The sequence below is a fragment of the Grammomys surdaster genome, unplaced genomic scaffold (genome assembly GCF_004785775.1).
Source record: "Grammomys surdaster isolate TR1022 unplaced genomic scaffold, NIH_TR_1.0 126121, whole genome shotgun sequence".
Taxonomy (NCBI): Eukaryota; Metazoa; Chordata; class Mammalia; order Rodentia; family Muridae; genus Grammomys; species Grammomys surdaster.
This window is the reverse complement of record NW_021620929.1, coordinates 435,901-449,995: the sequence shown is the minus strand read 5'-3', so window position 1 is coordinate 449,995 and position 14,095 is coordinate 435,901. Positions and strand designations below refer to the sequence as shown.

General features: G+C 49.5%; 1 protein-coding gene across 2 annotated transcripts in view; it reads right to left on the bottom strand.

Moving 5' to 3' along the window:
- Positions 1 to 112: 112 nt before the first annotated feature.
- Positions 113 to 14,095, bottom strand: part of Nprl3 (NPR3 like, GATOR1 complex subunit) — a 38,630-nt gene continuing 24,647 nt past the window's right edge. For both annotated transcript variants that reach the window (XM_028756445.1, XM_028756446.1), the window contains 7 exons: positions 10,537 to 10,674; positions 8,651 to 8,807; positions 4,769 to 4,875; positions 4,269 to 4,398; positions 2,168 to 2,357; positions 1,331 to 1,523; positions 113 to 602 (listed from right to left, as the gene is read on the bottom strand). In XM_028756445.1, the coding sequence (XP_028612278.1) occupies positions 437 to 602; positions 1,331 to 1,523; positions 2,168 to 2,357; positions 4,269 to 4,398; positions 4,769 to 4,875; positions 8,651 to 8,807; positions 10,537 to 10,674 (1,081 nt within the window). In that variant the 3' untranslated portion in view covers positions 113 to 436. The remainder of the gene's footprint in view (positions 603 to 1,330; positions 1,524 to 2,167; positions 2,358 to 4,268; positions 4,399 to 4,768; positions 4,876 to 8,650; positions 8,808 to 10,536; positions 10,675 to 14,095) is intronic.

Below are 14,095 nucleotides of genomic sequence, written 5' to 3'. Positions count from 1 at the left end.
AATGTTTCCTGATCTTCTGTTCCCAGCACCACACCCAGAGGCTCACAACCTCTGTAATTCTAGCTCCAGCGCGTGCTTTCTTCTGACCTCAGGGCACACATACACACAAAACCATAAATAAAAATAAATATATTTTTTAAAAGTGAGTGACATTGATGGCACACATTTGTAATCAAAGCACTTGGAGGACAGAGAAAGTAAAATCAGGAGGTCAAGGTCATCCTTAGCTACATGATGAGGTTTGGGCTACAGAAGACTGTGTCAAGGAAAAAACAAAGCCCAACGATGGTGGTTGCCCCATAGCTGCCTCTGAGCAGACTGAGGATGAAAACAGGAAGTTCTGCCAGGCTGGGGTTGCCTGTCCTCCTAGGGCCCAGCAGGAATTCTGCGGCAGAGGGAGGTTGTTCCCGTGTACACAAAGGCGTGCTGCCTGGGCTCATGTGAGCAGGGCCTGGAAGACAGCAATAACGGGGTCCTCATGGGTGGTCACCACCAGCACACTGCGGAATTTGTCAAAGAGCATGAGCAGCTGGGAGCGTCGTGTGTTCTCGTTGTACATGATCTCCTCCAGATGGTGGCGGCCACGGAAGTAGTGAAGGAGCCTGGAGGGCATAGGACAGCATGAGCCTAGCCCAAGGCCAGTGCTACTGAGGACAGCCATTGGGTGAGGGTGTGAACCGCCCAAAGGCTTGTATAGAATGGTGGGATGAGATCCACCAGTTCCCCCAGTGACAGGTGGCAGTGGGCCTAAAGAGAGTCCACAAAGCAGCAAGGATGTGCAAACTCAGAGCCCCCTGAGCATGCACCCTGCTGAAGGGAAGAGTGCTAACAGCTTCTTCCTGTTCTCCCATGGTACTGGGGCAGTCTGCTCCAGGGAGCTTTCTGCAGCTGAGTCCAGCACAAAGAAGGCCAGGGTACAGAAAGGCCAGGATCAGCACACTTAGACTTGCAAATGGCCCTCCAACAGTCTACAGTGTGTTTCTTCAAAGAATGACAATCTGACCTCTCCCATAACACCATGCCCTTACATCACCTAAGGCAGGATGGACGTGACAGACATCAAGCTGCTATGATACAGGACCCTAAGTTTCCCCCCAGGGTCAACAATCAGGACATATTCCTGACAAGGCAAGTCAGTTGGAACTTGAGAGCAGTGACATGGAACATCCAGAAGTTCTGAGTAAGCACCCCTATCTCTACACGGGACAATGGCTCCTGCTCTGTACATACTAACCCCAGGGAGAGACCCACCACTTCACTGGAGCTGTGCAAGGGTACCAGTGCTCCCAAGCACAATCCTCCATGTCCCACTGGGTCATTTGCTCCCTACCTGGCAAACATGCGGAGGTCCTCAGGGTTTTGGGCTGCAGGCACATTGAGGATAGCAGCCCGCTCATGCTCTGAGAGGCTGGCCAGCAGGTTCTCTGTCATCCTCTTGTTCAGGGGTGAGTCTCCACTAGGGAGCAGCTCTGCACTGGAGTTATCCATACTGGGGCTGGTAAGGGTCATGTCGTCACTGCTGGCTGTGGATTGGAATAGGCCAGCTGGATTCCAGTGTACCAAGATGGGAGCACCAAAGGCACGGCCACATCCAGATATGAGATCACTGCCACACTTTCCTGGTGCCCAACTTTACAATCTGCCTTCATGCAAGAACTCACTGCCATCCCACCACCTAAGTGCCTATTGTGTGGCTAACTTAGAATACAAGGAGCTACCCCTATAGGAGTAGCTTCAAGGACCCAGAATGAAAGCATGCTGGATACCCACTACACCCTGTGGCAGGAATAGGTGTCTTGTCCCACCTCAGCCAACATGGGGGATAAAACACTAGACAGGTAAAGGTACATGGACCCCAACACCAGACAGCTGTGGTCCCTGTGATGACAATATGAGGCCCTGCTCTGAGCCCAGTCTGGAGTGGGAGAGTCCAGCTGTGCTGCAGTGGGCAAAGGCTGCTCCTGACTACAGCTAGCTGCTCGGGGAGGAGCCTCTCCCTCAGACCCATGGCAGCAGTACAGGGGAGACAGGAGGAAGAGGTCTCCACAGGGACAGAGGCAGGTGAGTATAGACACCTCTTATTCACAGTGCCCAGGCTTCCTGGATGTCACCACCAAAGTCTCCCAGCCCCCCATTACCAGACAGATGTCCTGGAAGGGGATCGTACTTGGGGAGCCAAAGCTTAGAGCATTGGGTGTGCTAAGGCTGCGGCCACCAACTCGGGCTGTGAAGGGGACATCATCCTCTCGAAGCCGGGGCTCCTCTTCACTGGGTGAGGCCATTAGGCAGACATAGGTGTGCAGCTGGATGAGAAGCCGGCGCTGCAGCATCCACACCACCATCTGGATGAGCTGGGTCTGTGAATGAGCAGAGTAAGACAGCAGGTGGGCTGGTTCCCTGACTCAAGCCTTGAGGAACAGGTTCCTGTTCCTGGGGAATAAGAGAGCCATGGTCCTTAGCAGCCCCAGAACCTAAACAGGAAGGCCTCCTGTTAGGAAGAAGGGGCCTTCAACTGCTGGGTAGCACTGCAAGGTCAGCATACCCCAGGGAACACAGTAGGTCCAGGAGAATTCCCAGACCACACGTGCACTAGCTCCCATCACACGCCTGGGTTCCCTCCCTTCTCTGAGCCAACTTTCCCTAGAGCCAGATCTGTTCTTGCCACCCTCACCTCCAGCCCACTAAAACCTGCTGCCATCAGACAGTCCACTGAGGCAGGCCTACACAAAGTTCAGAGAGGAAACTGTCATATGAGTCCTGGACTCTACGTCAAAGTTTGCTTCAAGAACACAGGTGATTGTAAAAGGAAACAGGAAGGGGACCTACTGTGAGGCCAATGGCTCTTCCTTGTGAGCACTGGGCCACAGCAATGGAACCAACCTAGTGCCAGGTGGTACCCAACACCGATGCAAAAGTCTCAGACACAGACACCAAGCAGCAAAATGTGTGAACACAGTGCCAGTGCTCTCATCTTTGGAGGGCCCAGAAGAGCTGCTGCCCAGGTCACTCATGGAAGGGGGCTGGGTTACTGGGGAGGAAGATATACATACCAACCATGGTCACAACCAAATAGAATTCTAAAGAATTGAAGCTATTGTAACACAAAATGTCAAAAATAAAACACAAAAGCTTCATAAGCACTAGACAGTATGTCTCTGGGATGTGGCAAACCAAACAGCTCCATCCCAGGCCCCTGACAAGGCCTGAAGCAGCTGCTCAGACATGGCCTCGAAGATCAGCCGTTATTCAGACAACTGGGAAGTTTCTGCTGGGATGGGAGCATTGCCAGGCCCTCCCCCATAGCGCTGCCTGGGGGAGAGGAGGGAGGTGCTGATGCAAAGTGCATCTTTCATCCTCCTGGCTCTGTTCCTGGAAACTAAGGGCTCCGTGAAAGGCAGCTTTAGAACTCTGGCACACTCAGCATGTAAATGAGCTAAAAACCCAGGATCTTATTCCCATTCACAATTTGAGAAGGGGAAGTGTTTGACTTTGAGGGCTGATTCTGCCCAGTGTATCTGGCAGCTATTAAAACAAATACTTTGCTTTTGAAGATAAACCATGGAGATCACCCAGCTTGTCTCCAACACCTGTGCTCTTTCCCTAGATTCCCTCCAAGAGCTCAAAGCACTTACAGAGGGGAGGGGGCAAAGCTTCACAGACTCCAAGTCACCATCTCACCATCCTTGAGCCTGGAGCAGTGAAAAGCAACTGACCCCTGCAGCCCACTGCAAATTCATCCCCTATACCTTGAGAAGCACCCCACCACAACAGCCTCTAACTGCCAGCCACTGTCCTGACTCAGGCCCACCATTCAAGACTCAACACTAGCCTGATACTGTAGGTCTTCTTAGGAAAAGGACTCTAGGCCCAGCAACATAAGATTCCACACAAAGATCCCATGGTGCCTAAGCTCCCAGAGGAAAGGAAACAGGAACTGAACAGCCTTGGAAAGCAGGGCCCAGGCTTAGTGAAAACAAAAGCTGTCTGCACCTCCATCTGTGAGAAGCCCCTGCCCCAAAGGCAGCACAAGGGAATCCTGTCAGCCCAGGAAAAGCGAATGCCCTTCTGTCAAACTTAAACCAGTCCTAGACCTAAGGATGCCCGTGGTGGACTCCATGGACCACAAGAAGCCTGCAGTGCTTGCTAGCAAATCCCCCCAAACCATGGCAACAAGATCAACAATGCTAAGAGCCTTTGAGTCAGGGGGCACCAGACAGGCGTTATACCCAGTCTACTTTGTAAGTCACATAAGGGCTCTAGTGACTCACCTCCTGTGCAGGGGGGGCCAGAGGGCTCCTGAACTCTGATAAAGAAACGGGCAAGGAAAACTTGGCCAGGACAGATGGCAGGTCATGTGACGGGAACTGGCGGGAGAACTGCTCGGCTAGCGGGGAGTACCTGAGGCAGACAACTATGGTCAGTGCATTTTCCATGCTCACAGCAACCATCTGGGTGAGCATAATGACAACAGAATGAAGTATGGTGACCCAGCAGGCCTTCAGATGGCAGAATTATAGTCCTTCAAGATGTGGCAGGAATCACAGAACCCCTGATTTCAGCCAGGAAGAGATGGCCTCACCATGAGTAACACCAAACCAGACTGTGATCTGCATGCACCTGAGCCCACTATTGGCAGTGTCAGGTTATAGTAAGATCTGGTCTCATGGCTTCAAAGCTTCTGGGGCCTGACCACTGGGGGCGCCATTGAAGGGTCCTGCTGGGCTCTTCTAGCTCCAGACTCCAGATTTTGGCAGCCAATGGTACTTACAGACACACACTGGCATTGGGAGACAGGACATAGACGTTGTTCTCACACAACGGGTAGATGATGACGGCCTTGCCCCAGTATACCAGGTGAGCTGCAAGCTGGAAGACCTGCAGACCAGGGAGAGATGGAAGGACTAAACTTGGAGGCCACAGCCTTCCTGCCTGAAGAAAATGCCCTCTGGAACTCTTCCAACTTGAAGCAGCACTGTAGTACCCCCACCTGAGTCAGTGGTACCACCATCACTGTTCTTGTAGTCAGAGTCCCTGTGCTGCTTGATACCATTGTAGGTACATGAACACAGAGACACTGGCGTGCTTGGGAGCGTGGGATGGATGACTCCAGCAGAAGCACAGCATTCTCGTGTTCACCAGACACCCAGCACCATCTTCCAAAGTAATAAAATATGGAGTCTCATCTTATCCACCCCTGCATACTCAAAGGTCCCTATGCACCCTGCCTTCCAAAGAGACATCCTCCCATTCTGCTCTCCTAAGCTCTCAGATACCAGGAAATACACAAAGATACCAGAAATCCTTTCTAGGGTAGCCTCAATACATGCCAAGTTTATGGGGGCAGCCAGACCTGAAAACACAGCACCACAGCCCTCATGAGGTGTATGAAGTCTCAAGCAATGGCACTCCATGCTTTCAGCAGATGGGCCAGGTGAGCTTGCCTTGACACAGTGCCTGTTCTACTGCTAAGGGCAGTTATCGGCTGACAACCAGCTACACATGGAGGAAACAGCCAGCTCACTGTTGCCCCTCTTTGTTCTTATCCCACATGCCATCAGCATGAGCTCTCAGACAAAGACACGCCTACTTTCTCTATATCTGCTGACCCTGTGATTTTCAATCTCATCCTTCAATCCTAAAACATTCTCCATTAAGAAGCCAGAATACCATTCTTGGAACTAAAAATCCAAAGTAAGCATGACAGAGCTGGAACCAAGGTGCCAGCAAATCTGTGCTCCCCTGGGTTGTTGCAACAAAAACTCTGTCCTTGCCCATGGTTTGTAGCTTCATCAAAGCCAGTCTCTACTCTTGAATGCCCATCACCTCCTCTGCAGTCAACTCTCCTTCAACCCTCATCTTAAAAACAGTGAGTGTGGGAGTGTGTGTGTGTGTGTGTGTGTGTGTGTGTGTGTGTGTGTACTCGTGTGCTCATGCTAATGTACCCACAGAAGCCAGAAGAGGCTGTCAGATGCACTGGAGTTGCAGGAGACTGTAACCTGCCCAACATGGGTGCTAAGAACCAAACTTGGGTCTTCTACCAGCACAGCAAGTGCTCTTTACCTCTAAGCCAGCAGTTCTCAGCCTTCCTAATGCTGCAAACTTTAAATACAGTTGCTCATATTGAAGCCCTGGGTGCAATCTCTAATACTGCCCAAAACAATGTGTGCATATGCACAGTAAAACCTGAGGAGACCTGAGGATGCTAACACACCCAAGAGGTCAGGAGGCTAAAGCAGAAAAATTCCAAATTTGAAATTAGCCAACGCTATACAGAAGACATCCTATCTCAAAGCAACAAAAACCCGGAGGAGCCTTCAATCCCAGCACTCGGAAGGCAGGCAGAGATCTCTGTGAGTTTGAGGCCAACCTGGTCTACAGAGCAAGTTCCAGGACAGCCAGGGCTACAGAGAAACCCTGTCTCAAACAAACAAACAAACAAACCTCCGTCAGCCTCCTGAGTGCCTGGGTTACACAAGTGTGCCACAAGGCCCATCTGAGTGACCTTATGTGTGACATTCACACCTGAGGCAGATGCTCCCCAAAGGTTTAGCACCACCCTGGGGCCACTGCTCCCACAGAGACATCTACAGGAAACAGCAGTCCCAGAAAATGGTGAGGTGAGTTGCAGAGAATGGCCAGGGTTAGACCTCACAGGGTTTGACAGGGCACACCAGCAGTAAACTCCAATTTATATCGGGTTCAGCAGGGAGTTAGTTCGGAAGGAAACACCCTCCTCCCTGATCCCAGACAAGATCAAGGCAAGGAAATGGAAGAGACATCAAAGGTTTATCAGAGGACTGTGACAGTGAAGTCAGGTGAAGTCTTAGCACAGATTCCATCAAACAGCCTCTTAGTACAGTCTTTTCAAACATGGAGTAGGAAGTAAAAATAGCCATCATCCAAGTAGCCCAGACTCCTTAGAACAACAGCACCGCCCCTCTCTGCGGGTGTTCAGGGGCAGCGAGTACATTCAAAGTTCTGTGTGAGTTGCTAGAGGGAAGCAGAAGGAGGCCCTTGCTGAATCTTGTCCAGCTTAGGATGCCAAGTTGAAATGCAAAGGCAGCACATGCTAAGTGCTCTCACAGAGCCTATGAAGAGTCAGAGATAAAAGAGAAGGGACAAACTTATCCTGAGAATAGAAAGAGTTTTGGGAAAAGCAGCCCAAGGGTCCACAAAGCAAAAACTACCAGCAATGCCAATCCAATTCTCAGTCCCACAAAGAGCCAGGAGGCCTAGCCAGAGGAACCCAAAAGGGCCTGCCTCAGAGCTGTGGCCATTTCATCCCACCCAGAAGGGCTGGCCTCTGAGCAAACTGAGGTCCCGGGTAGGCCTCTGCTACCCTCTGGTGGCCACAGGGAGCACAGCAATACCAGATGAGGATCTTGGCATTCATTCCTTTGGTCCTGCACCCACATGGAGCCCTGGCAGAAGTGACTCAGTCTACACTCCAGGCCCCTGAATACCAGCTTCTTCTGTGCTTTTCCTGCTCCACACTTCAGGTAAGGGCCTTCTCTCTGAGCCCAGAGGGCAGCCATAAACACTGGCCTTGGGGCTGTCTCTACAGCTCTGCCACACCTCTTCCTCCACAAGAATGAGGGTATGTTGATGACTCCAGGGCGGGTTTGGAAAACAGGGGAGAAGGAACAGAACCAAAGGGATGCATGTGGAAGGTGATGCACGTGGATACTAGCAACACACACGTCAGAGATGCAATCAGACAAATCCTCGGTCCTGCGGGGAAGGTTTTCTCTGGACATTTGATTGGACTTAGTTGACCTCCAAAATAAGGCTGTGTCTCTGCATGTCTCATCATTAAAGACATGCATTTTATTAAAAACAAAACCATGCGGGCTGGAGAGATGGCTCAGCGGTTAAGAGCACTGACTGCTCTTAAGGAGGTCCTGAGTTCAATTCCCAGCAACCACATGGTAGCTCATAACCATCTGTAAAGGGATCTGATGCCCTCTTCTGGTGTGTCTGAAGACAGTGACAGTGTCCTCACCTACATAAAATAAATAAATCTTTAAAAAAAAAAAGAAAGGCCGGGCGGTGGTGGCGCACGCCTTTAATCCCAGCACTCGGGAGGCAGAGGCAGGCGGATTTCTGAGTTCGAGGCCAGCCTGGTCTACAGAGTGAGTTCCAGGACAGCCCGGGCTATACAGAGAAACCCTGTCTCGAAAAACCAAAAAAAAAAAAAAAAAAAAAAAAAAAAACAAAAAAAAAAAAAAAAAAGGTAGGAAAATGTTCAAAAACTCAAGGCCACCCAGCAGGGTAAGCTGCATGCTCAAACCCCAGCTCTGCTTCACGCCCTTGCTCACAGGCCAGGTGAGCCTGTCCTGAGCTGGCAGATCAGTGCACTGTGTGCTAACTACTTCCCCAACTTCTCTCCTTTCTCCCAAGGCTTGCCTCACCTCTGCTTAACAGAGAAAGAAGTCAGTCCTGTGGCTCTAAACTAAGTGTGACCAGATACCAGAACCTCACCCCTCCTACCCTGATCTGTGGCAGGACATTCAGTAAGTATCTACTTATGTGCTAGACACTGGGGACTCAGCATGGCAGGCAGTCTGCTTTCCTGATCCCCCACAGGCTGCCTCCCTAAATGTACCCAGAAGGCTCTTTTTCCCACTCCCCCAAGTGCCCAGGGCCCTACCTGCAGCAAGGCCAGATCAGCATCCTGGGCTAGCTGCTGCAGGTTCTTCACAGCAGATGTGGTCTTGATCACTCGCACCAGAGCCGGGGAGCAGTCAATGGGAAGCTCACTCAGCAGTGACTTCTCGTCACTGAGGAGTAGCAAGGCATGGTATGGGCTGAAGGACAGAGGCACATGTCAGCAAGACAGAAAGAGCCATGGAACCCTGTACCAGGTAAGTATGGAACACCAAGGCACAGCTAGATCCACAGGCACTGGGCAGGAGAGGTTGAGGGGAAACCAGAGAGAAAGCAGTTATGTGTCCAGGGGCTTTTACATAATCTGCAAGGATTACTGCTGCAGTAATACCTGACTTCCTATCCCCCTTCTGGGATTCTCCCAGTACCTCAGGGGTGTGTGTGTGTGTGTGTGTGTGTGTGTGTGTGTGTGTGTGTGAGAGAGAGAGAGAGAGAGAGAGAGAGAGAGAGAGAGAGTGTGTGTCAGAGACAGACAGACTGAGATATGTACGTGGGGGAGGCTGTACATGGGGGAAGGCAGTGCATGAACCTGTGTATGTAAGTATGGAGGCCAGAGGTCAACATCAGATGACTTTGTCACTCTCCACCTTTTTCTTTACACTTACTGATTTCATCAAGCCTGGCAGTGAGTGCCTTTACCTCCTGAACCAGCTTATCAATCCTCAATCTTATTTATTTTTTGAGACAGGGTTTCTCTGTATAGCCCAGGCTGTCCTGGAACTCAGGACCAGGCTGTAGACTAGGCTGGCCTTGAAATCAGAGATGCTCCTGAGTTCCCAAGTGCTTCCCAAGTGCTGGGCTTAAGTGTGTGTGCCATGATGCCTAGCTCTCCACCTTATTTTTTGAGATAGGACCTCTCATTGAACCTGAAGCTTGCCATTTTGGCTGGACTTGTTGGCCACCAAGCCTTTGGGATCTGCCTGTCTCTGCCACCTCATACATATGTGTACATGCATGCACACACATATGGATAAATAACAATAAAAAAATGGTGGCTAGTATAGATCTGTAATTCCAACTCCTAAGAGGCAAAGGCAGATGACTCTCTGTGAATTTAAGGCTAGCCTAGTGTACATAGTAAATTCCAGGACAGCGAGGAAGACAGAGAGTCTCTGACTCATGGAGAGTGAGGGAGTACAGGCATATGGTAATGTATGTATGTACATATGTATGCATGCATGTAGTGATAAATGATAGAATGCTTGCCTACCATGTGCAAAGACCTAGGTTTAATCATTAGTACCATAAAAAAGGGAGGGGTCTTTCTAAACACAGGAAAAACAAAAAAATATCCACCAACTATGAATAACTAGAGAAATATGCTCAGTCATTTGACTTGGAGCAGAGACATGGGAGTGTAGGGAGACTGGACAATAAGTAATCTGCTTTCTGTCATTTCCAGGGTTGATGTGCCTAGATTTCTTTTTATCTTTTTTCTTCCTTGTAGTGCTGAGAACAGAGCCCGGGCCTAGAAAGCACTATACCACTGAGTTACATTCCCAGTCCTGCCTTTTCCTTACAGGAAATCAACTAATCTAAGAAAGTAAGTGGGTTCCCATGATTTCTGATGAAATGCTGACAATTCCTGAGTGTACCATGAAGGCAATCTGCTAAAGTTCTAGATGAGCCCCAAGCTGCCCTGCAGACCTGGGTGAGGCTCTTGGCAGCTTCTACTCACCCAGGCAATGCAGGGAGGGCCTAGGTCATTTCTGGGCAGAATTAGATATAAAACCATGTGGTTTTATTAACAACAAACTCCTACATGCCAATTTCTGTGGCAGGAAGAAGAAAAGGGAATTTCTGGAACAAAGTAACTAGTAAGGTCTCAGACAGCAGCTGAGGGGAAGACAGGATGGGGTCGTCTCTCACCGGATGGCTTTCAGGCTCCGTTCAATAGCTTCAGGAGGGATCAGACTTGAAGCTGCATAGTGGATCTTGTGGGGCAGACAGAAGCTCACTTCCAGCCAGCTGTTAATGTGAAGCCGTACCACACCGGATGTGCACAGGCTGTGAAGAGTGAGCATTGTTACTATGGTGAGCATCTACTTATTCCCAATGAACAAATACCTAATCACAGATGGTGGCCTCATATACTCCCCTGATGGCTAGGGGAAAACACAGGCGGAGAACTCAGCGGAAGAGAATATCTTTTCAGATCTCAATATACCTAAGAAAATGTTAGGAATACACACACAGATACACACAAACTCTGTCTGGCCCTAGAGTAATGTATAATCCATTCAGCTCATCAGGACTAAAGTAAGCTGCTCTGTCTCCCAAGAATTCAATGTGGCAGAGACACTGACTGCCTGCCTAGACCCTGACAAACACCTGGCATCCACAGCACATCCTCTCTCTGAGAGGGCCTTTCTTGAACACCTGATGTAGACCCAAGTACAGATGGGCAGAACAGGGATTATCTCAATGGAGGAGAGATGTGTAGAAGAGGGAAGCTGTCATGCCCCACAGAATGTTAATAGTAGGAAGTACAGAGCACCTCCCTTTATGTACCTTGCTGGTGGTAGAGCACCACAGGTATAACTGGTGCGCTATCAATCAGAGGCAGTGACTACCCAGCCGAGCCCAAATATTCCTCCACAGCAAACCTTTGCCTCCACATTCTCAGTGACTGACACACACTTACAGCTCAGTATGCTCAGGCATGGCCGCATACAGCATCTCAAACCATCAACAAATCCTATGTACTCTACCTGCAAATCCAGACCTCTTCAGCAAAACCAGGCCAGAGCTGCCCAGGGAACCAGCACCTGCGGTCCCTCTTCTTACAGCTTCTACCTGGGCAGTACTGTCCATGGTCTTCCAGCATAGAGAACCCTGTGTGTGCTCCACACACTTCCTGCCCTCATTTCCTTCCCCATCACTCAATTGTAGCCATTCTCAGGACCTTGACACAAGTTTGACACGGCCTCTCTTCCTAGATGCCTCCTGACTTTCTCATAACTCCAATCTTAAGTGTACACCCTCAGTGAGGTATCCTGGCTCCACCTTCACTCTGGCCTTCACCCTGTACCCTGTGTTCATGGCCACAGGATACTACCAGTTTACTACTTAATACTGTTCTAGCCAACCACAGCAGGTACATGCAAAGTTTGTACTGGCACATGAAGCACTCATGAGTGGAAGCAGGGGAGAGAACCCAGAGTCAGAAGTGGTCTGCAGGAACACTGTCTTCCCAGAACCCATCCTGTGGACAGGTGGCCCTGTGGGTTGTCCCCACAGAACCACGCCTAGGAGGAAAGGGTTGTGCGAAGGAGGAGTCCCGCCCATGGCTCAGCCACACAGTCCTGATGATAAGTGCCAACAACATGTGCTTATTAAATAAAAGGTCTATATGCTGAGTGGGCAAAAGTATGTTAGCACATTTCTGAAATGTAATTATACAAATTACATAAAGAAAGACTTGTACTTATTCTGACTGAGAAAGGTATTTCCTGTCATCTGCCTCAACCCAGTCAAGCTCAGAAGAGCTAACCAGACAGGCAGCCTCCTTCATCCAGTGTAGGAAAGACATCCTAAAGCTTCATGACTCCATTCTCAAACAGGACACACCCCTTGGTTTCCAAACTGCCAATCTCTATAGGACCTTCCCTTTTCCTCTGCTGCCTCCCACCCAGAAGAGCAGCCAAGAAGGATTTTCCCATCCCTACCCACTCTGCTGCTATTCTCAGCTCCCAGTATGGGAATGGCCAAGGATAGGGCAAGCTAGTAGTTAAAGGGGACGTGGCAAGAGTTCTTCCTGCCTGGGTCAAAGGTGAAATGTTTGGGTACTGTGGGAGAAACAAGGTCCTTGCTCTAGGCTCCAGAAAACACACTTTTGTTTTCTCTTTTCTCCCACCCCCATTTCTTTTTCTGAGACAGGGTCTCTCTATGTACTGGGTCTCGATATGTAGGCTGGATTCCAACTCAGAGTTGTCCCTGCTTCCGCCTTTCAAGAGCTGGGAGTAAAGACGTGTGCTGCCATGCCACGCTCACTCTCTTTTTTTTCTGTAGTTTTTGTTTTGGTTTGGTTTTTGTTTTTTGGGGTTTTTTAGACAGAATTTTGTTGTGTATCCCAATCTGCCCTCAAACTTGTGATCCTCCTGCCTCTAACTCCCAAATGCTGAGATTCTCAGCATACACCACAATAGCTGCCAAGGGCTATTATAGTCTCTTCCCTGAGGCCTCCAGCAATAGACAAGAGCTCTAAGCTTCTGAATTTTCCCCAGAGGGTTGCCAGGAACTCTAGCCAACAAATTCAAATGCAAAAACAAGTCTTTTTCTCCTTCAACAGAGAATAGCAGAGGGAAAAGGAAACAACACATCTGTGACCCCTCACTCCCCAGGATCTCTGCAGCACCACTGTTTAATGTGAGTTACCTCATGGCTCCCAAATATCTATGCCTGCTTCTCCCAGAGCCTCAGCACCACTGAGGATGAGTACGGATGGGCACCACAGGCTGTGGCTAAGCCTAGAGGACAATGGTGGTTCACAGGGGAAGTTCACGGGAGAGGTACAAACTTTAAAGTCTGTTAAGAGCAGGGTTTAATGAATGTCAAGATGTGGGTTAAAGACCGGGGCTCCCTGAGGTCAACATTCTTGGCCTTTCTAGGAATGGGCCCTAACCAAGTATGTCTGCCTGTACAGTTTCCAGAGCTACCCCATTCTTCAGGATGGAAAGCAAAGCTCACAACCAACCATGAGAAACACTGCATTAGGAAAACCTCCCAGCACACACAGATGGGCAAGGGCAAGAGAGGAAAGGGTTACACAGCTACACTGCACTGCGCTGTGGTCATGCCCATGCAAACACTAGCCAGGCTCCTCCAATTAACTTATGGTCACAAAGGGAAGAAATAGAAGGTCCTATTTTTGAACTCTCTTATTTAGGGTATAGTACAGGGTAGCTACTGGAACAACATGGAATCAGAATTAAATACCAAGACTCCTATCATTTCAAACACAGTGGATTCTAGTCCACCAAGGACCTCAGTGATGTGGTGACAACCATGTGCTAGGTGCAGCTCTAAGTAGTGTTTCAGGCTCCTGGGGCACAGTAAGAGAGGAAACACATTCCAGCCTTATACTTGGAAGAATTTTACTGTGGATGACACAGTATATAAACTACAGAGTTACAGGGAAAGGTACATAGAGACGTGTGTGGCAGTGCAGGCCAGGATTAAATGCTAGCTGTGGGCATGAGGGACACATTAAGGCCTTTATTTATTTTTTTTTTATTTTTCTATTTTTTGGTTTTTTCGAGACAGGGTTTGTCTGTGTAGCCCTGGCTGTCCTAGAACTCGTTCTGTAGACCAGGCTGGCCTCGAACTCAGAAATCCTCCTGCCTCTGCCTCCCAAGTGCTGGGATTAAAGGTGTGTGCCACCACTGCCCGGCTATTAAGGCCTTTATAACAGCCTCAAAACTCAGGT